This window comes from Trichechus manatus, unplaced genomic scaffold (assembly GCF_000243295.1).
Source record: "Trichechus manatus latirostris isolate Lorelei unplaced genomic scaffold, TriManLat1.0 scaffold00064, whole genome shotgun sequence".
Lineage (NCBI taxonomy): Eukaryota > Metazoa > Chordata > Mammalia > Sirenia > Trichechidae > Trichechus > Trichechus manatus.
The window spans coordinates 4,792,815-4,816,036 of NW_004444000.1; the positions used below are offsets into that span (position 1 = coordinate 4,792,815).

At 44.1% G+C, this 23,222-nt stretch overlaps 1 protein-coding gene across 4 annotated transcripts in view; it reads right to left on the bottom strand.

Annotated features, from left to right (window-relative positions):
• The window catches only part of LOC101359291 (neurotrimin), a 1,230,303-nt gene that overhangs the window by 531,849 nt on the left and 675,232 nt on the right, over positions 1 to 23,222 (bottom strand). For all 4 annotated transcript variants that reach the window (XM_004379317.1, XM_004379316.2, XM_023734042.1 and 1 more), the window contains exon 2: positions 11,496 to 11,580. In XM_004379317.1, coding sequence (XP_004379374.1) covers positions 11,496 to 11,580 — 85 coding nt within the window. The remainder of the gene's footprint in view (positions 1 to 11,495; positions 11,581 to 23,222) is intronic.

Below are 23,222 nucleotides of genomic sequence, written 5' to 3' on the forward strand. Positions count from 1 at the left end.
AATATGTGTACTACTGTTTCATGAGAAACTATTTGTTCTGTAAGCCTTCACCTGAAGTACAATAAAAAAAAAAAATGAAACAAAAGAAGATGGAAGGAATACACAGAGTCACTTTACCAAAAAGAATTGGTCAACATTCAACCATTTCATGATCAAGAATTGATCAAGAATTGGTATTGAAGGAAGAAGTCCAAACTGCACTGAAGACGTTGGCAAACAACAGGGCTCCAGGACTTGATGGAATACCAACTGGGATGTTTCAACAAAGAGATGCAACGCCCGCTGGAAGTGTCCACTCATCTATGTCAAGAAATTTGGAAGACAACCTGATCAAGCAACTAGAAGAGATCCATATTTGTGCCCATTCCAAAGAAAGGTGATCCAACAGAATGCAGAAATTATTGTACAACACCAATAATATCACATGCAATTAAAATTGTGAACAAGATAATTCAAAAATGGTTGCAGCAGTACATCCACAGAGAATTTCCAGAAATTCAAGCTAGATTCAGAAGAGGATGTGGAAGAAGGGATATCACTGTTGATGTCAGATGGCTCTTGGCTGAAACCTGTGTTTTACTGACTATGCAAAGGCATTCAACTGTGTGGATCATAACAAATTATGGATAACACTGTGAAGAATAGGAATTCCAGAACACTTAATTGTGCTCATATGAAATCTGTACATAGACCAAGAGGCAGTTGTTCTAACAGAACAAGGGGATACTGAGTGGTTTAAAGTCGGGAAAGGTGTGCATCAAGGTTGTATCCTTTCACCATATTTATTCAATCTGTATACTGAGCAAATAATCCGAGAAACTGGACTATATGAAGAAGAACGTCACATCAGGATTGGAGGAAGACTCACTAACAACCTGCGCTATGCAGATAATACAACCTTATTTGCTGAAAGCAAAGAGGACTTGAAGCACTTACTGATGAAGATTAAAGACTACAGCCTCCAGTATGGATTACACCTCAACATAAAGAAAAAAAAATCCTCACAACTGAACCAGTAAGCAACATCATAATAAACGGAGAAACTATTGTGGTTGTCAAGGGTTTCATTTTACTTGGATCCACAATCAACATCCATGGAAGCCGCAGTCAAGAAATTGAATGACGTATTGCATTGGACAAATCTACTTCAAAAGACCTCTTTAAAGTGTTAAAAAGCAAAGATGTCGCCTTGAGAACTAAAGGGCGCCTGCACCAAGTCATGATTTTTTTCAATCACCTCATATACACATGAAAGCTGGACAATGAATAAGGAAGACTGAAGAAGAATTGGTGTCTTTGAATTATAGTGTTGGCAAAGAATATTGAATATACCATGGACTGCCAGAAGAATGAACAGATCTGTCTTGGTAGAAGTATAGCTAGAATGCTCCTCAGAAGCAAGAAGGCAAGACTTCATTTCACATACTTTGGACATGTGATCAGGAGGGACCAGTCCCTAGAGAAGGACATCATGCTTGGTAAAGTAGAGAGTCAGTGAAGAAGAAGACGATCCTCAGTGAGATGAACTGACACAGTGGCTGCAACAATTGGCTCAAGCATGAGAGTGATTGTGAGGATGGCACAGGACTGGGCTGTGTTTCTATCTGTTGTACATGGGGTCGCTATGAGTTGGAACGGACTCTTAGGCACCTAACAAAAAACAACAGCAACAAACCAGTTTAGTCCATGGCATGGGGTTTAAATGAAGCAGACTTTTCCTTTGGCTCCATTGGTGAGTTTAGGGATCTGTTTCTAATGTCCGACACACTGATCTTGTCTTGGTCTTGCCCCAAACTTTCTAAGAAGAATAATGATCAAATGTAGACAGGCTTCAGTTTTCACCATCACCATGCAAGCCTGGAGCCTGCCGCCCAATGACTAGATGTAAATGAAGGGAAGAATTAGCATTAGAGGGCATTAAAGCTAAGGAGACCCTTAAAACCCCAAGAGATGTCATTCCACTGCTGTTCTGACAGCTGATTCCTATGAAAATTATCATGGAAAAAAAATCAGTTCTCCAAGGACCAAAGGTCTACCAACCCTCAGTATGAACTCAACTGCTAACCCCTCTATTTGTTTCATACAACCTTGGCTCCACAAAACCTTCCATACGACTTTTTCTGACAGGAAATTCATCTTCAGAACCATGAGCTTGCTGTGAAGCCTTTTTGTTCTGAAATGAAGAAACACATTTCTTCTTATCCATCCTCAGAAATCAAACATCTCAAGAAATTCTGATTTTATCTGAAGAATATGTCTAGGATCTAAATAAATGTGTAGGAGAAAAACATAAAAAAGTACACTTACATCTGGATGAAGAGGAATTTCTCTCTTGTAGATCCTTCAGAAACAGTGTATTTATCAAATTGTAGCTACATGGGTGTTTAAGCTACAACAGTTTATAGTGAAAACTGCTGTATGCGTGTTTCACATATATGCATACATGCATATACTACATAAACACATATATACCTGTGTGTATATATACAGTATATGTATGGAGAGAAAGAGAGAGTTATAATTAAGCATTAAGCTTTGTGTGCATTATCTGTCTTTAACCCAAAACAATCTTTTAAGGTAGGTAATAACTGTCCTCTGTATAGAGATTAAGAATTTTGCCGCAGACCAGGCTGAGAGAAAGTTCCTGAGCCGGGGTTAGTAGACTTCTGCCTCCCATACACTTTGCAGCACAGCACTCCAGCTATAAAATGAGTCCAACATGTCGTTTCTGAGATCTCTGTCTCTACCACTTGCGTTCTGATTAAACTCCCCTACTGTTTCCTCCTCTCCCTCAGCTCACACGTGTTGGAAAACCAGGAGCTTTGTATTTATCATCATTTGAAATTGCATCTACAACCTGATCAATTCCTGGTCTTCTAAAATTAGTATTATTACAGCATTTAGATTATATCGATGATATTACTTACTTATTATCAGTAATCTACTACACAGAGTGGGAACCCATCAACCTGCTCCTGAGGAAGCAAAATGACCTCAAATAATGTAAGGATAATGCTACATTTTACCCAGAGGTTGAGACTTCCAACCTAAGAGAACAAATACGCTATTAACTAAGAATTTTTTCAAGAGTCCCCAGGAAAGATGCCAGTAGTCCTATATCGGGCAGAAAAAAAGAAAGAAGTTTGTAGATCAAATAATAAATATGACTTTGTTCCTTCCTCCCATCCATCCTGCCTCCAGCACCAGGGAATCCAGGTTCACTGGCTCTGGAATCTGCATCAGATTGTGTTTCAACCTAGATTTGTTCAATACCTCCTTCCACAGAAATACATGAAAATGTCTGAGGGATTGTTAACTTGGTGAGAGAGCCCAAGATTGTTGATAGGTGGAGCAAAATGCTGGCAGAAGAAACTAGAATAAAAGTCTCTTTCTGAACAAACAATGGAGATTCTAGTATTCTCTGATGAGAAGGGACTGCTAGGGGCCAGCAGGGTCATTCTGGGTCTCCTCTCAACGGACCATGCTGTTGTTGTTAGGTACCATTGAGTTGATTTTGACTCATACTGACCCCATGTGACAAAGTAAAACTGCCATAGGGTTTTCTAGGGTGTAATACACATAAGGCTTAAACATGCCCAGACTTCATTCCTAAAACATCTCAAGAAAAGAAATTCTTTCACACCAGGAGAAGGAACAACCTAATTCACGGGGTTGCCTGGAGAAGAGGATATTGGCAATGAGAAAATGAGGGCTATAGCTCAATATAAGAAAAGCACTATGGTGCAAACAAAGTGAGACCTAGGCTAGTAGGAGACAAAACTGGTTCTAGAGCCCAGGCCCATCCACATTCTGACCATGTAGGTGAGAAAGGGCATCACTCTGCCTCTTAGGGCTTCAGTGTCCTGATCTGTAAAACTGGGATAAGCATCTCCATCTCCTGGAACAGTTATGAGGATTACGTAAGACTTTGCTGGTAAGGTGCTGAGCACAGGGCCTGGCACATAGCAAGCATGGTTATCCTACAAGGAATAAGAGCTATGGCATGAGGGTGAAGAACCAGCAGTTAGAGAGAACATGGCTGCCTCTCAGTAAATGTCAGCATCAGAGTCACTCAGAGTCCGTGTGATGCTTTTGCACTTCGGAGCACAAGGTGCCCCTTCCTCCAGGCATATATGGTCCCAGGCCAGGGTTCACAGCTTCAAAGGGGTGTGGACTGGGCACCAGCACCCTTCGACCCCTCTGGAAGGCACCCTTTTGCAGGACTGGTTAACATTATCTTGATTTTCTGTGAAGCATAGTGGTTGGACTCCCTAGTCTGCACTCCTCTCAAACTCAAAAAATACTGTGCTTTTAAAGGAAGAAGAAAGGGAAAGCTTTCCTTCAAAGTGCCTATGATGGCAGGTAGGAGGTGATGGAGCATTGGCTGTCCCTCCATACCTCCTCTGAATTTCAGGGGCATCCGGGCATGCTCCTCTTCCGTCCCACGGTTGGTTGGATTTTTAGTTTTCCCATTGTCGTTTCTGGCTCTTCCACTGGCTGTATGTGTGTCCAAGAGCCTGCCTCCTCAGTCCCAACTGTCTATACTCGTTTGAACCATGGTCCACTGGGCAGATGCTTGGCCAGCCCCAGGCGAGTGCATGGTGGTCGGTGTGCATGGAGGAGGCAGGGCGCTTGGAACAGCATGTGCTTCCTGAGTGGCATTGCTATTCTGAACAAGTTAACTCATAAGCAAGGGATCGATAGCTACACCATGAGACAACCACTGTCAGCTGAATCCAAACAGAGAGAAAGAAGGATGGGCAGAGAGGTGCTTTTCTTTACTCCTCCTACCTTAGCACTAATTTCCCTGAGGTCCACATGGGGTTGAGTACATCATCAAAGAGTAGCGTGTCTTCAAAGGCTTCAGGGCTGTGAAGGAAAGGGATGTGGCTGGAAGATGCATGTGTCTGGGGTACAGCAAAGAAATGATGGACACTGGACACATCCCATCTGTGTCCTGGACAGAAAGACGCCAGCTCAATGACATATGTACATTTGTAACCACCCACCAGCACCTCCATCACAACCTCACACCGCTGCATGACCTGGACAGCAATGATAGTGAGCCGGTAACAAATCCAGAGCAAGGACAACACAAGACAACCCAGGAAAAGGACAGACAAGGACAAGGAGAGGCTAAGAGTGATTTCAAACAGGCATTCATTCATTCGTTTACGTGACAGATATTTACTGAACACCTTCCTTATGCCAGTAATGGGGTACAGTGCAGAATAAGACAAAGAAGGTGCCTAATCTCCAAGAACTTACAGTCTAGTTGAGGAACACAGACCATAATAAACCAAATAAATGAATCGGAGCATTTCAGATAGAGATAATCGCCCTGAAGGAAAAAAAGAAAAAAAGCCAGAATTATATGCCAGTGTACAACTGGTGGTAGTTGTAGAGGAGTATTCTTAGTTGGGTGTTGGGAAAGGCTTCAGTGAGGGGGCTCCATCTGAGCTGAGGCAGAAATGAGAAGCAGCAGCCATCATGGGAAGATCTAGGGCAGGGGTATTCCTGACAGCAAGAAGCATGGGAATCAAAGTCCTGTAGCAGGAATGAGTTTTCTGTGTTCACAAAGCAGGAAGATGGTCAGGATGCCTACAGCATAGTGGGTAAACAGAGAATTGGGTCAACAGTCTTTCAAACTTTATTAGCAAATGCCAGGGACCAAGTTATGTGCTAGGTTGTGGGATGCAAACTTGAGTAAGGCATCGCTCTTCCCTTAAGGCACCGTTCTCACGCAGTACCTGCAGAGACCAATAGAGGATCTATCTGCTTATAAAATAAAATGCTAAAAGCTTCACATGAGGTGATAAAGTGCCACAGCATCCTAAATCTAGAAGCTGACTTCCTGGGTCCCCTGAAATATCAAAACCACATTATTCTGTGTTTTCCATGGAAATGCCATATCAAAACACAACCCAAATCTCGTACATCTCTCAGACCTTTTATTCTTAATTCATCCCAGAAAAATTGCAACGTTTCATTGCAAAGCCTACAGTCTAGACACATGACAGAAGGTATAGCTCAGCCTCTGACACTCACTTACCAGATGAATCCAAGGGAATAATTCACTCTACTAGTGGGCTGCTTATTTGGAGACTCTATGAAAGCATGAAGTACATTCATCAAGATTGCCATGAGAGGCTTTCATGCTCCATAAACAGCACCCACATCGCTGCCCTCCTGCTCCTCAGACTAGTTCAGTCCAGCCCTGCATACGCCTCGGCTCTGGCTCTGAGAAAGGGCTGTCTCCTCCGCACACAGGGAGATGCTATCACCCATTTGCTAATGGGTACACCCTGCCTCATACTATCAACTGTCTCCTGTCCATAAGCCTGGCCTTTTAAGTTGGAGCCAAGTCCTTTGAGACAAAAGCCCATCCCTCTTGCCTTTTCACACCCCAACACCCAGCTCAGTGCCCTTCAAATAAGAAGCATTCATACATCTTTGCTGGTAGACCACGGCTGTATTTTAAAACGATAGAGAAATGTGATGAGGAGATAACTGAAGACAGGCTGAGGAATATTTTTGTTTTGTTTTCATTCATTTCATCCATTGCAGTAAACATCTGTGAGCACACAGTGCTCCTAGCATTATAAGGCATGATCTCTGTTTTCCAAGAGCTGCTCTCCAACTCACGTGGAGAAAGAGGAACGAGAGTTAAACAACACTGCAAGACAGGGTCTAAGCCAAAATGAGTAGGGGAGGCATTATGCATCACCAAGGAACTAGGAGAAGATAGAATTCATTGGGTCCTGAGCAGTCACTCTAAAGCTTGGCTAACAAAGACAAGGAGTGAAGTCCTGAGTCAGAATCCCAGTTCAGCTACTTGCTATATGTGTGATTTTAGGTAAGTTCTCCTCTCTGTGCCTGCATTTCTTCATCTGTAAAATGGGGATAACTGCATCTATTTCAAAGAGTTGTTGTGAGGATTAAATGTTGCTATGTATATGGAATATTTAATACAGTGATAGACCAATAATTGATTGTTTGTTAGGTGCCCCAGTTGGTTCCGACTCATAGCGACCCTGTGTACAACAAAACGAAACACTGCCTCGTCCGGCACCATCCTCACAATCATTATTATGTTGGAGCCTATTGTTGCAACCACTGTGTCAATCCATCTTGTTGAGGGTCTTCCTCTTTTTTGTTGACCCTCTACTTTACCAAGCATGCTATCATCCTCTAGGGACTGGTCCCTCCTGATAACATGTCCAAAGGATGTGAGACAAAGTCTCATCGTCCTCGTTTCTAAGGAGCATTCTTCCAAGATAGATTTGTTCATTGTTTGGGCAGTCCATGGTATATTCAATAATCTTCACGAACACCATAATTCAAAGGCATCAATTCTTCTTCAGTCTTCCTAATTCATTGTCCAGCTTCACAAGCATATGAGACACTGAAAATGCTATAGCTTGGGTCAGGCACACCTTAGTCCTCAAAATGATATCTTTGCTTTTTAACACTTTAAAGAGGTCTTCTGCAGCAGATTTGTCCAATGCAATATGTCATTTGATTTCTTGACTGCTGCTTCCATGGGCATTGATTGCGGATCCAAGTACAATGAAATCCTTGACAACTTCGATATTTTTTCCATTTATAATGATGTTGCTTCTTGGTCCAGTTGTGAGGATTTTTGTTTTCTTTATGTTGAGGTGTAATCCATGCTGAAGGCTGTAGTCTTTGATCTTCTTCAGTAGAACTTCAAGTCCTTTTCGCTTTCAGCAAGCAAGGTTGTGTCATCTGCATATCACAGGTTATTAATGAGTCTTCCTCCAGTCCTGATGCCCCGATCTTCTTCATATAGTCCAGTTTCTCTGATTATTTGATCAGCATACAGACTGAATGAATATGGTGAAAGGATACAACCCTGATGCACACCTTTCCTGATTTTAAACTACACAGTATTCCCTTGTTCTGTTCGAACAACTGCCTAGTGGTCTGTGTACAGGTTCCTCATGAGCTCAATTAAGTGTTCTGAAATTCCCACTGTTCGCAATGCCATCCATAATTTGTTATGATTCATACAGTTGAATGTCTTCGCATAGTCAAGAAAACACAGGTAAACATCTCTCTGGTTTCAGTTAAGATCCATCTGACATCAGCAATGATATCCCTCGTTCATGTTCTTTTCTAAATCTGGCTTGAATTTCTGGAAGTTCCCTCTTGATATACTGCTGGTAATACTATTCATTTTGTTACTACTATTATTACTAGTGCTTCATAATCTGGCTTCAAAATTTCCTTGCTGTACAATCTTAGTCAAATGATTTAAACTTACCATGCCTCAGCTTCCTAATCAGTAAAATGGGATAATAAGAGCACCTATATCATAGGGTTATTACTTGGGTTAAGTCAGGGTTAAATGTTAATGTTATATCATTGAATGAGTTAGATATTATGTAAAACATTTAGAATACTTTGTAACATGAAGTGTTGATAAACTTTGGTTACTATTATTACTGCACATTCTGTTTTACGTAACTGCATCCTTTAAGAATATCCACACAGAATACCAGCAGGAGAGCAAGAAGAGTGGGAGATTTCAAATTAGTTACCATTCTCTTTCGGTTGTCAGTGCCATGTGAGGAAAAAGGTTTCTGATATCTCCGCAAGGATCATTAGAGCTAATTAGATGAAATAAAACATCTTAAAAAGTTTCCTCACATTAGAATCTGCTGCCGGAGCATTTATTCTTCGGAAACTAGTAAAAAAAAATTCTCAAAAAATAAAACCAGTGAGAACAAAGCAGAATAAACTGAAATTCGAGCAAAAAGTCCTCTGCTGGTCATGAAGAAAATTGCAAGCATTCTACCTCACAGCAGTGTGGACAGGGTGGCCCTCCAGGCAGGGTAACCCACCATGTGGTTCTGTGTAGTTTGATCATATGGTTAGCAAACGAACAAAAAAAAAAAAAAAAAAAAAAGGGAATAAGATATACACTCTCTCTCCTGACAATAAAAATAAAATGACACAGAACCCTAGATCACTAGATTGTTGCAAAATTGTATTCGTCTCTAGAATCAGGTTAAGAGTAAATTTAGCAAATTTTATGAAAACAAAAACCATTCTGTAGCTGTTCCTTGCCTTTCTGCACACAGCATCACAAAACACAGAGCTTGGGTTTAAGAGTTCACAGGCTTCCACTCCACAAAGTACATGCTAACAAGGCAGCCCTCACTAGTCCCAGAGCATCGCTTCTGAGAAAGAACCAGAGGAAGCTGCTGGGATCACGCATGTCCCCCACGCAGGCTGCCTGATAAACCTGGTGCTCATTCGCATCCTAAACCAAGCCAACGACCAACGGCTGGTCATATCCTTGACCACTGCCCTGTGTGGCCCCGTCCACTGTAAGGGTCTTCCTCCTGCGAGTCAGGAAGACATTCAGCCATGGGGCCGGGGCTCCAGGAGGGTCTTCTCATTCCAGGGCTGGGCTGCGGCCAATTTCAGGGTCTAGAGAGGAAGACCCCCCGTGCCTCTCTGCCTTCATCCATACCCAAACAAGTCCACTGTGGCTAGAGCACACGTGCAAATGCAAATAAATATTAATGCCTGCAAGAAACAAGGAAAGGCGCCCACAGAGAGAAAGAGCGAGCCACAGGAGGAAAGACAAAGAAAGGAGAGGCCAGCCAGGACATGCTACACGATCTTAAAGAGAAGCTGCTCGTAGCCCAGGCCTGTCACCTGCTCACTGTTTGCTGAATTCAGTCACTCTCTGGAGAGTCCTGAGTACCTTGAGCTCGGGGGGCTGCCTTCTGGAAACCAGATCCAAGCCTCTCCAATCCTTTCATTTTTCCTATAATGTGGAAGCGACTGCAAGTCAGCCCCCTTAATACTTCTTACTCTCCAAATCTCCACAGAGCTGACTACCTTTCGCCTCCTCCTTGAAAAAATAATCCCATTTGTTTTCAAAAGGTTCTCCATGTGAAGATGTCTCCATTTTACCTTCCCTGCCAAGGGGCAGGGACAAAGGTACATCCAGAGAGGCACTAAATTTCACCGACTGCATTGCTTTAGCAGCTCATTTATGTTTTTGTCCTGAAGTAATCTGAAGTAACTGAATATCTGGGGCTCCCCTGAAATCCATTTATAAACCAGATACAGCCAATATATAGTCATAGGATATTTTAACCTTTGTTCAAAACAGTTTCTAAAGAGCTCAGGGGAGGAGGGATTTTGTGAACCAGTTGGTAACTAGGAAATCCCTGGGGCCTTGACGGTTGACTCCCCTAGGAAAAGGCAGTCACGGGTTTCAGGGCTACTTTAAGTCACACTCGTCCTTGGCAATTTCTTGGCAATTTAGCTATGTATTGCCAGTATCCCTCACCTCGACATTTTCCATCCTGTGGGTACTGCCTAGTGTACCATCCACAAGCAATCTTGTCTGAGAACAGCAGTTACCAGGAGCCAAAACACTGGACTCCAGCACAAAGATGGGAATGTTGCCCTGTGGTTAGTTCAACTGCCCAATTTGGAAAACTTTGTTTAAGAGGAAATAAATCACTGAGAGGCAGGGGGATAGCTCTTCCCAGGAATCTGTTTGTACTTAACTTCATGCTTACCCTCTTATAAAATCCCAGAGAGGAAAATTTCCCATGGGCAATCACTCCTTCTTTGTCATCGTTCTGTGAGTGGCGCAGTTTGGAGACACTAGAGACTGAGTTCGCTTTTCTGCAGGCAGGGTTATCAGGGAGGTGGAATCGCTCTACCTCACACAAAGCACAGTCAAGACTCTTCTCCTCCTCCTCCCCAAGTCCTGTAAACCTTAACCCCAGAAGCCAATCAGGACCCAACAAAGCACCAAAATCTAGCTTCCATTCAGTTGATGAGCTTTGCACTGTTGGACAGTAAGAAACGAGCAGTCAACCAGAGTGAATGCTATTTTCCAGGGACAAGTCAGCCTCGTCTCCGTAACTTCAGCATCAGAAATCCACTTTCAGAGACAAGAAAGCACCTCCTCTGCCCACCAGCTAATGGCATCCAGACTCCCCAGGAGAGCCCAGGCACAGCCAGATCCAGGACAGAACAATGGCTTGCCAGGCCTACAGAGGCCCAGGTTGGCAACGCACCATGGCATGTGCAGAGTGAGGGCATTTGGACCCAGCCAGACCTGTCCTTTGGGGCTCATTAACTTCTGAGAAGACTTTCCACGTGGAGCTCCAGCCAGGCGCCCAGCTACCACAGCCACCAGGCTCGCTGGCACAGACAGTGCTGGCCACTTCCCCACTCTCAGCGACTTTCTGGCCTTGCTGTCCCTCACCCTTACCAAGTCCCCAGAGCCAAGAAAGCCTGTTTTGGGATGAGTGGTTCTCGTATGAGTGCCACATTCCCGGGGCAAAGCACCAGCGCCTTCATGAGTCTTGAAGCCCTAGGGACCAGCAACCTCTGTGCCAGCCTGGCACGCTCCAGTTCACACGCCCGCACCCCTGCCCCCTCACCCCCCCCCCCATAAAGCATCCTTAATTCACAGACGAACGGCAGCTCCCTACCTGAGGGTGGCGCTCTCCCCTTGCCGGACCGTCACGTTGTCCATAGCTTTGGGGAAGGTGGCATCTCCGCTGCGCACCGGCACTCCTGTGGGTACAAGGAACAGCAGCCTGAGAGACACGATCACCAGGCACTTCCAGGGCAGGAACAGGTACCCACAGACCCCCATCCTCGACAAGATACAACTTCCCAGAACTCAGCGGCAGCAGAGCACACGCCCCAGCGAGCACAGGAAGTGGGGTGGGGTGGGGAGGAGAGGGACTGCGCGGAGAGCTAGTGGCGACCGCGAGGAGCAAGCAGGAGGAAAGCGCGTAAACGCCTCCAAGTCGAGTATTCCTCCCCCAAATCCAGCCTCAGCTCCCCAGCCTCGGCGAGCCAGTTTCCACGGAGGACATCCGAAGGAGCCGTTCGATGCTGCTCTGGCTGGGGAAGGTGCAGATCACGGAGAGCGGAAGGCAAGCGCAAAGGTGTGGGCACGTTTTAGGAGCCGGTTCTTCCCGTTAATAGTTGAGACATGGCACTTTGGAGAGGAGTAAGCACTTTGGTACCAAGAAGAGGAGAGGGGTGGGTTGAATTCAGCTGCCCAGACGTAGTCTGCGATTCTTCAGTGCCAACGAGGGCGAAAAACCGACACTTTCTTTGTAAGTTTTGGAGGCAGGCTCGCCGCCAGGAACAAATCGGTCACAATTGCAGAGAAAGTACACCACGCAGGAACCGCAGGGGAACGCGCGGAGGAAAGGGCGACGCTGAGCAGCGGCTGCCTGCAATTCGGTCCTAGATCCTGCCGCCGCTGCCTCGGCTACTTCCTGGACACCAGTGCACACTGGACACCAGGACGCACTCGGCACCCGTGCACACTTCACCGTCCAGGACTGCCAGACCTTCGCGAGGCTCGGCGCGGGCCCAGGCGAGCAGGGGCCGCGGGCTGTAGCCGACCTGCACGCGAGCCCCTGCGCTGCTCCTTCCCGGCTCCGAGGGCGAGACGCTAAGGCGACGGGCGGCCACGCCGGGGACGCCCAGCTTAGCGGCGGCCCCCGGGCTCAGCGCCGCCTTCCTCCCAGGAGCGTCCCCGCCTCGCACTGGCACCGACTTCCAGGGTTGTCATGGCAGCAGCTCCATCACTGACCACCACTCTCTTCGACGCGGACCCTGGAGCGCGCGCACCCAGCGCAGACCTAGCACCGGAACCTCCGCGCTCTCCGCGCACCGAGCTCCTGCTTAACCCCCGCCGCGCGGGAGCACAGCCAGGCCTTAACCATTTCCCTCCCTGGAAGAACTGTCACTTCCAAATTAAAACGCAGTTACCCCCACATTCTTAATCGACCTGAGACGACATAATAAGAGTCACAAACTAACTAGGAAAGGAACCCCCTGCAGCATGGACTTTTAAAATGATTCGGTAGATTCCATTAGCATTTAGAGTAAACTCAGGTGTTGGAAGGATACTTTATAACAATCACGTTTGTATTCAGTAGTGTGACACCCACCCTACCAGCCCCCAACAAAAGCTCCTTAAAACACCAGAGACTGAGCAGACACAGTTCTAAATAGAGATTGCATATATAAAACATGCAAAATCACAGAAACCTCTTAGAGTGTGAAACTGCAAAATCGCACTCAAGTTGTGGTTAAATTTCGAGACTGACTTACGTTCTTTATTCTTGAGTTTGATGACATGAAAAGATGCTAGCCCTGCAAGAGTGCCTACTGGGATGCATGAGTGTGAGTCACTTGCATTATTTCTACAGCGGACTCCCAAGTTTCCTGGGCTTCACTCTCTTGCACGGTTGATTTCATCTCTAAGCAGTGTGCTTGAATTTTTGAAACCCCGGGTAAACCAGATTTCTCTCCATCCCTGGTCCCTGCCACTTCCGCTCTCTGCTGCTGCAGTACGTCTGTACCTGCACGGTTACTTCTCCAAGAACTTTAATTCTGATGAAGGCAGTGCCTTCCCCTTCCTGGGCCTGGCCCCGGTGCAGGGGGAGCCCAGAGCAGCCCAGTCAGAGAGGTGGTGGTGTTATGGTAGCGGCTGTCTCCTCAGGGACTCCTGGATCTGAGCTTCCAGCACTGACCCAACTCTCCCTGTGGCTAGAGAGGAGGCAACTGACTTTGTTCTTCCCCTTAGACTTTCTATGGAATTCCATCAGGGAACATCCACCCCACCCCCGCGCCCCCATAACTATTATGGACAAAGATTCTTCCCCAGTGCCATCCAGCACCAAAGAGACTGACCCAAAAGGGTAGATGCTATGGAAGTCCTTGTGCCTTGCTGGCAGTGACAATCACATACATGTAGCCAACATGTTAGAACAAACATTTCTACCCCTTTCGTGCCCCCCTCACATTATTTCTTTAGACAGGTAGAATGGAGGTAGGCTTTGGCATATGGAAACCAACTCTAGGGTAACAAAGGCTGATGAGGTCTCCTTTCCACTTTAGTGGTTGATCAGAATGTGGTCAACCATGAAAAGCTGAGCAAGTTTACACTAAAGATCTCAAAACACTTTGCATCAATTATCAGTACGCTGGTTTCCCTCATCTCTTCCTGATATTAAATGCTCAGTGAAACCCATCCACTACTTTTGGCCACTAGGGATCATTTGATACATAGCACCAAAAAAAATCAATGGCCCAAACAAACAACTTCACAATAAAAAAAAAAAAAGATATCTATGGGGAGCAGGAGAGTTTTGTTTATATTTTTTAGAGGAAAGGAGAAGAAATAACTCATTTTTCCACCATTCTATTCTCACCAGACCCTATGTTATCTCTGCTTGACAATGGAGAGATTGCAGACTAGGAAGTCAAACGACTCCACAAAGTTAAGATGCTGTGCGAGAGCAGACGTAAGGCTTGAGATTATGTTTGCTGACTTTCAGCCTGCTGAATTTGGGGTTCCTCTTTCCCAAAAGCCAAGGAGAAATATATGCTAGTCGAGGGGAGGGGGAGAAGGACTCATTCTGGCGGTTGGAATCATTTTCCTGCAGTCCTGAGAGTGGCAGGGATGATTCCTTCCATGCTAATTCTAATTCTGGCCCCTGCATTTAATTCCCAGGTAGGTGCGAATGAGCATTTGCTTTCGCATCTAGGAGTGTGGATAATGACAACAGGCCTTCCCGAGAGGCTTACGTACTTGATACAGTGAAATACTTAGAAACCCATGTAAGAAGGAAGATGCTTTATTAATACATTTCGCCTGCCACCACTTCGTTGTTATGGCTGGGCAGAAAAATAATTCTCCTTACAGGTTCTTTAAGATGTTCAGTTTTTACCAGTCTGCCTGCATTTGCTGTTTAAGACAGTCAAAGCATCTTCGTCTCTGGCCTTGAAGAGAGGAAGCTGAACTGTAGCATCACAGCAGTTGCCAGCACAAAACCTAGCAGAGCACAGGCTACTGAGAGAGTGGAGAAGAAAAACCGCTAGCAACCTTGCACTTGCTTTGTGGGCCCAGGGATCCAAACTTCATTCAAAAATGAAAGTTTAGAAAGTTGTCAAGGTCAGAGATGCCCACACAATTAACAGATGCCATGCATCCTATTCAAACTTGCTAGTGAAGTAGCTGAATAGATGAAGATCAGAATCACGTCAACTCCCTTCCCATCCTCTAATCCCTAAATATAACCAACACGTAGTGGCTTATCTTATAGCCTGTCTCTTGCTTCATAAAAACTTCTGGGTTTATTTTATTTTTCCCAGCATAGCTGAGTTAATGAAAAAGGGATGACAGTCAGAGCAATTTCATTATTTGTGTTCTTTATAGAAACAACTTCCTTTCCGCCTCCTGGAAGGCTGATTCCTAATGAGCACCCACCTCCATCTTCTCCTCCCTATCTCCCTCTCCTTCCTCCCTTCCCTCTTGCATACACATATACTGTACACATAAATCAACTTGTCACAGCTTGTCTCTGTGCTGACAGCTGTAATTGCTTCAGGTTATAAAAATATCTAAGGAACAATGACTTTCAAGCTCTCTCACACACACATACACACACTCCCTAAACAAAACAAAACAAAACAATCATAGCCCCTTTAATAATCCTGGGGCTGCAAAGGAGAGGGAGCAGGAGCTTGGCATGAAGACAGGACATGCGGGCAGGCAAGTGAGGAAACAAGTGGAAAGAGACTTCTGGCAGTGGTGGCATCTCCCGCTACAGCAGGGCAGGAACAGGGAACATTCTCGGGGAAAGGGAAATCAGCTGTTGTCCTTGTTTGCCTCTCTGTTACCTACAGCTAAAGAGCCGTGCATATTCCACACACGCAAGCCTGAAAGAAAAGCTCTAGCTTGAGAAATGCCAGCTCTGCTTTGACTTCTCTAAAAGGCTAAAGGCCCCCCTCTCCTGGTGGAGATTCCGTATAGGAGCCAAGGCAAGAGAATGAGAAATGCAGGACCTGAGAGAAGGGCCTGACACCGGTAAGGGAAGATGAATCAGAGAAGGAGGGCTGGGTGTGAATCCGGATGAAGAGATGCCTCTAGAGGAATAGGGGAGGGCTGGGCTCTGGAGAAAACACACGCTATTTTTTGCTCCCATATGAATATAGGATTAAAAAAATAATCAGTCTTCATCTGGGCTATAGTCCAGCATGTTCGGATTTCAGGAGGAAGAGCAAGAGGGTGACCTGAAGATGGGGGAAGAGGGCCTCAGGGAGAGAGAAGAGAATCACAAAGGAGGATATGAAGAAATGGCAAAGGTTAGCACATCTGTGGACTTTGAAATCCTCAGAACTTTATAAGAAGCGAATAAAGGAGAGAGATGCTCGGCAGAACAAAAGATAGGTAGACAGAAAGCAAAGTTGCAGCAGGAGGAATGAGCCAGCACCAAAGGGCCAATGAAGCAGAAGACAGGTAAATAAAGCTGACAAATACCAAGAGCCAGAGGCGTTTAGGGAAGAATCTCTTCTTATCTGGGTTTTGGGTCCCAATAGAACCCTAGACTCACTGAATCTCAGAATGATACCTTCAGAAGAGACCTTGGGTCATAAAGCTAATAAGCCCTGGTGGCACAGTGGTTAAGAGCTTGGCTGCTAACCAAAAGGTCAGCAGTTCAAATCCACCAGCTACTCCTTGGAATCCCTACAGGGCAGTTCTACTCTGTCTGGCAGGGTCGCTGTGAGTCAGAATTGACTTGACGGCAAAAGGTAATAGCTGGTAGGATCAGGACTAAAACTCAGGAGTCCTAGATCCTATTCTAGTGTCATTTCCACTATACCTGACCCACAGAAGAAGTGATGGTATTACTGTTCAATATATATCTGGCATTTGGTGTATTCAGGACAGTTTAACAAGTGGTTATTGAGCTCCTGCTGTATACCAGGAACTAAGTTAATGGCTAGAGATGCAACGATGAATGACATGGTCTCTGCCCTCAAGTTGCTTACAGTCTAGTGCTGTTGGGGTTGTTGGTGGTTTTCTTTGTATTTGCCTTCACAAATAGGAAGTTTTAATGAACTCAGCCCTAGCCCCCCTGCAAACCCTGAGAGCATGCTCATTGCTGAGAAAAATAAATTGGGGTCTGCTCACCCCTTAGGAACAGTTTGTCCCCATAGGCTTGGTCCAGACAGGGTTTTCTAGCTTCATTTAAGAGGCATTAGGAGGGAAGAGGGGAGGCTCAGGGATTTATGAATATGAGAAAATACTAGATGCAGACATGTATTCAGTGCATACAAAGAGCCAGCTACTGTGCTAGGTGATAAATATAAAACAGTGACGGCAAGAGACAAAAATGGAACGAACATGGGATGTGTCCTCATAAAGCACCCGGCTATCAGAGGAGCTGATATTAAGCAGAGCATTTTACAAAATATTATATATAATTGTGATAGAGTGTGAAGTAAAAATGGAAGAGCGCAGATGACAGCATTTGGCTAGACTCAAAACTGGAAGGTCAGGAAGCGTTTCCCTAAGGAAATGACTTTAAACAGAGGACAGTGAGAAGGAGACAAAGGGGCAGGTCGTGTGGGTGGACTCGAGCTACAGGCAGACAGGAGAGAATCTGCAGAACCTGAGGCAGGAAGACACATGACAGGAGCCTTCGGCCTCTCTTTTGAGCACATTTCAGATGGGCATGTCTGAAAGGCCCTATGTCTGAATGAGAACCTCTAACTCCTTCAACAGTTTGTGTTCATGCGTTCACCAATTCATCCAATACAGATTTATCCATTAAGAAAGACCATGGTGTTTGAAATCAGCTAGACCAGAAGTCAACTATTCACCTTCTCCATTAAAAGCTGTATGGCCCTAAGGAAATAACCTCGTTTGTAAAACAGGGATAATAATACTACCTACCACAAAGTGTTCTTATGAGAATTAAATGAGATGACAGATATAAAAAGATTTAGTACAGGGTCTGTTACACAACAGGGGCTAAATACAGGGGAGCTACTGAGTCCTGGTGACATCTGGCTGCTAACCAAAAGGTTGTGGGTTCAAACCTACCCAGTGGCTCCACAGGAGAAAAGACTTGATGATCTGCTTCTGTAAAGATTACAGCCCAGAAAACCTTATGGGATAGTTCACTCTGTCACGTGGAATCACTATGAGTTGGAATGGACTCGGCAGCACCCAACAACAACAAATTGAGTCTTACCATCCTCCATCTGCCAGTATACGCTACTGTGGTGGCTTGTGGGTTTTCATGATGCTGGAAGCTATGTCACCAGTATTTCAAATACCGGCAGGGTCACCCAAATGTGGGCAGGTTTCAATGGCACTTCCAAACTAAGACAGACTAGGAAGAAAAGTCTGGTGATCTACTTCCAAAAATTAGCCAGTGAAAACCCTGTGGATCACAGCAGAACATTGTCCGATACAGTGCTGGAAAATGAGCCCCCTAGGTTGAAAAGTACTCAAAATATACAGTGGCCACAACAATGGACTCGAGCATACTAACAATCATGAAGATGGTGAGGGACCAGGAAACACTTCATTCCTTTGTACATGGGGTGGCTAGGAGTGAGAGTTGACACAATGGTAACTAACAACAGCTGAGCTCTAGGATCTGTCCTTCCAGCACTGGGGCTGGAAGACACCAAAAGAATGTGTTCCCCTCATTCAGAGTAGATTTCTGTGAGGGTACACGTTCAGTGACCCAGGAGCAGCTTTCTGAGGACAGGCTCTGGGAACACTGTCCATGCACACACAGTGAGTGTGTGTTAATCCCAGAGACACAGCACAAGCTTCATGCTGAGATTGGTCAGGAGGAGGAAGCAGCTTTTCCTTTGAACCATGGCTGGTGGAGCGGTGACCCTCTGGCTCCCACTCCAACTGTTAAACAGTGTTCTCCAAAACCACACGGCAAAGAGGCCCCTGGGAAACCAGTCTGTGTGTGAGAAAGAGGAGATGGCTTTCTCTTTCTGTGGCAGCCTGGAAACTTTCATCTGTCACATTCCCATGTACTCCTGAATGGCAGTGAAATAACATGAAGAAAAGACGGTGCACATCCATCCCAACATAAAGTGAGAAACTCCCTTGGACCTCCTTCCCCAAAGTTTCCAGACCTTCTTTGCTTCTGTGTCTGATGGGCGAACAAAGCTTCCCTGGGTGTTCAACACCTGAAACACCCAGGTCCAGATCTTGAACTAGTCCTGTGATAGGAATATCCTACATTTGCCTGTCTGCAAGCCCTCTCCACTGCTCCTAATCTCTACCATTGCAGTTCGAGAACAGTGCTCGAGGATTAGCCTTGTAAACTCTGTGGAAAGGAGCAAGGGTTACATACAGGCATTCATGTACATGCATATACAGATAACATTTCTAATGTTTATAAGATATCGCCCAACCAGAATCAGGAAGTAGTTTCTTGAATATGAAGAGCACTCTGAATGGCCATCTTACCAGCCCCAAACATGGAGCATAAAATCTCAAATTTACTGTCAGTAGAATCTGGCTTACCTGTCTCCTGTACCCTTTTCTCACTAAACAATTGCCTATTACTCATGCATCTCTTTATTTTTTTATTTTTAAATTTTTGAATTGTTGTAGTTTAAATGAAGTATACATTTCAAGTTAGTCTCGCATACAAAAATTTATACATACATTGGTATGTGAGCCTAATTGCTGTCCGCATACTGCGACAGCACACTCCTCCTTTTCACCCCTGATTCCCCATGTCCAATCTACCAGCTCCTAACCTTCTCTGCCTTCCCATCTCACCTCCAGACAGAAGCTGACTGTTTAGTCTCTTGAATCTACTTGAGCTAAGAGGCATACTCCTCACGAGTATCACTTTGTGTCCCACAGTCCAGTCCAATCTCTGTCTGAAGAGTTGGCCTCGGAAATTGTTTTAGTTCTATGCTAATAGAGAATCTGGGGGCCATGCTTTCCAGGGTTCCTCCAGTCTCAGTCAGACCATTAAGTCTGGTCTTCTTACTAGAATTTGAGTTCTGCACCCCACCTTTCTCCTGCTCCATCAGGGACTGTCTGCTGTATTCCCTGTCAGGGCGGTCATTGGTGGTAGCCAGGTACCATCTAGTTCTTCTGGTCTCGGGCTGATGAACTCTCTGGTTTATGTGGCTCTTTCTGTCTCTTGGGCTAATACTTTCTTTATGTCTTTGGTGTTCTTCATTCTCCTTTACTCCGGGTGGTTGGGACCAATTGATGCATCTTAGATGGACGCTTGCAAGCTTTTAAGACCCCAGACGCCACTCACCAAAGTAGGATGCAGAACATTTTCTTAATAAGCTTCGTAATGCCAGTTAACCTAGATGTACCCTGAAAGCATGGTCCCCAGATCCCTACCCCTGCTACTCTGTCTCTGAAAGTGTTTGACTGTATTCAGGAAACTTCCTAGCTTTGGTTTAGTCCAGTTGTGCTGACTTCCCCTGTAGGGTGTGCTGTCCTTCCATTCAACTAAGATAATTCTTATCTACTATCTAGTTAGTAAATAACCCTCACCCTCCCTCCCCACCCTTGTAAACATCAAAGAATGTTTTCTTCTGTGTTTAAACTTTTTCTTAAGTTCTTATAATAGTGTTCTTATACAATATTTGTGGTTCTGTGACAGACTAAATTCACTCAGCATAATGATTTCCAGCTTCCTCCATCTTATATTTCAGGGCTTCCTCATTGTTCTTTATCGTTGGGTAGTATTCCATTGTGTGGATATACCATAATTTGTTTATCCATTCATCCATTGATGGGCATCTATGTTGTTTCTTTTTGCTATTGTAAACAGTGCTGCAATGAACATGGGTGTGCATCTATCTATTTGTGTGACGGCTCTTATTTCTGTAGGATACATTCCAAGGAGCGGAATAGCTGGATCATATGGTACTTCTATTTCTAGCTTTTTAAGGAAGTGCCAAATCGATTTCCAAAGTGGTTGTACCATTTTACATTCCCACCAAAAGTGTATAAGTGTTCCAGTCTCTCTACAACCTCTCCAGCATTTATTATTTTGTGTTTTTTGGATTAGTGCTAGCTTTGTTGGGGTGAGATGATATCTCATTGCAGTTTTGATCTGCATTTCTCTAATGTCTAATGATCTTGAACATTTCTTCATGTGACTGTTAGCCGCTTGAATATCTTCTTTGGTGAAGTGTCTGTTCATATCCTTTGCCCATTTTTTAATTGGGTTATTTGTCTTCTTGTTGTTGAGGTTTTGCGGTATCTTGTAGATTTTATAGATTAGATGCTCATTGGAATTGTCATAGCGAAAATATTTTTCCCAGTCTATAGGTTGTCTTTTGACTCTTTTCGTGAAGTCTTTTGATGAGCATAAGTGTTTGATTTTTAGGAGCTCCCATTTATCCAGTCTCTCTTCCAGTGCTTGTGCATTGTTACTTATGGTTCATATTGTTTTTATGCCAGGTATTAGGGCTCCTAGCATTGTCCCTATTTTTTCTTCCATGATCTTTATAGCTTTCGATTGTGTACTTAAGTCTTTGGTCCATTTTGAGTTAGTTTTTGTGCATGGTGTGAGGTATGGGTCTTGTTTCAGTTTTTTGCAGATGGATATCCAGTTATGCCAGCACCATTTGATAAAGAGACTATCTTTTCCCCATTTAATGGACTTTGGGCCTTTATCAAATATCAGCTGCTCATAGGTGGATGAATGTATGTCTGGATTCTCAATTCTGTTCCATTGGTCTGTGTATCTGTTGTACAAGTCCCAGGCTGTTTTGACTACTGTGGTGGTGTAATAGGTTCTAAACTGAGGTAGTGTGAGGCCTCCCACTTTGTTCTTCTTCTTGAGTAATGCTTTACTTATCCAGGGCCTCTTCTCTTTTCATATGAAGTTGGTGATATGTTTCTCCATCTCATTAAAAAATGCCGGTGGAATTTGGATCAGGATTGCATTGCATCTGTAGATCACTTTGGGCAGAACTGCCATTTTCACTATGTTGAGTCTACCTATCCATGAGGAAGGTATGTTTTTCCACTTATGCAGGTCTCTTTTGGTGTCTTGCAGCAGTGTCTTGTAGTTTTCATTGTATAGATATTTTACGTCTCTGGTTAGATTTATTCCTAAGTATTTGATCTTCTTGGGGGCTATTGTAAATGGTACTGATTTGGTGATTTCTGCTTTGAGGTTCTCTTTGTTGGTGTAAAGGAATCCAACTGATTTTTGTATGTTTATCTTGTATCTTGAAGCATTGCTGAAATCTTCTATTAGTTCCAGTAGTTTTCTTGTGAATTCTTTGGGGTTTTCTGTGTATAAGATCATGTCATCTGCAAATAGAGATACTTCTTCCTTACCAATTTGGATGTCCTTGATTTCTTTTTCTAGCCTAATTTCTCTGGCTAGGACCTCCAGCACAATGTTGAATAAGAGTGGTGATAAAAGGCATCCTTGTCTAGTTCCCGTTCTCAAGGGAAATGCTTTCAGACTCTCTCCATTTAGGATGACGTTGGCTGTTGGCTTTATACAAATGCTCTTTATTATGTTGAGGAATTTCCCTTCTGTTTCTATTTTGTTGAGACTTTTTATCATGAATGAGTGTTGGACTTTGTCAAATGCCTTTTCTGCATCGATTGATAAGATAATGTGGTTCTTATCTTTTGTTTTATTTGTGTTATGGATTACATTGATTGTTTTTCTAATGTTGAACCATCCTTGCATACCTGCTATAAATCCCACTTGATCATGGTGAATTATTTTTTTCACATGTTGCTGAATTCTATCAGCTAGAATTTTGTTGAGGATTTTTGCATCAATGTTCATGAAGGTTATTGGTCTGTAATTTTCTTTTTTTGTGGTGTCTTTACCTGGTTTTGGTATCAGGGTAATTCTGGCTTCATAGAATGAGTTTGGGAGTATTCCATCCTTGTCTATGCTCTGAAATACCTTTAGTAGAAGTGGTATTAACCTGTCTCTGAATGTTTGGTAGAATTCTCCATTGAAGACATCCGGGCCAGGGCTTTTTTTTTTGGTTGGGAGTTTTTCTATTATCTTTTAATCTCTTCTTTTGTTATGGGTTTATTTAGTTATTCTACCTGTTTGTGTTAGTTTAGGTAGGTAGTGAGTTAGAAATTTGTCCGTTTCCTCTAGGTTTTCAGATTTGTTAGAGTACAATTTTTCATAGTATTCTGTTATGATTCTTTTAATTTCGATTGGTGTCTGTTGTTATATCATCCATCTCATTTCTTAACAGGGATTATTTGCTTCCTCTCCTGTATTTCTTTTGTCAGTTTGGCCAACAGTTTATCAGTTTTGTTGATTTTTTCAGAGAACCATCTTTTGGTCTTGTTAACTCTTTCAATTGTTTTTCTATTCTCTATTTCATTCAATTCT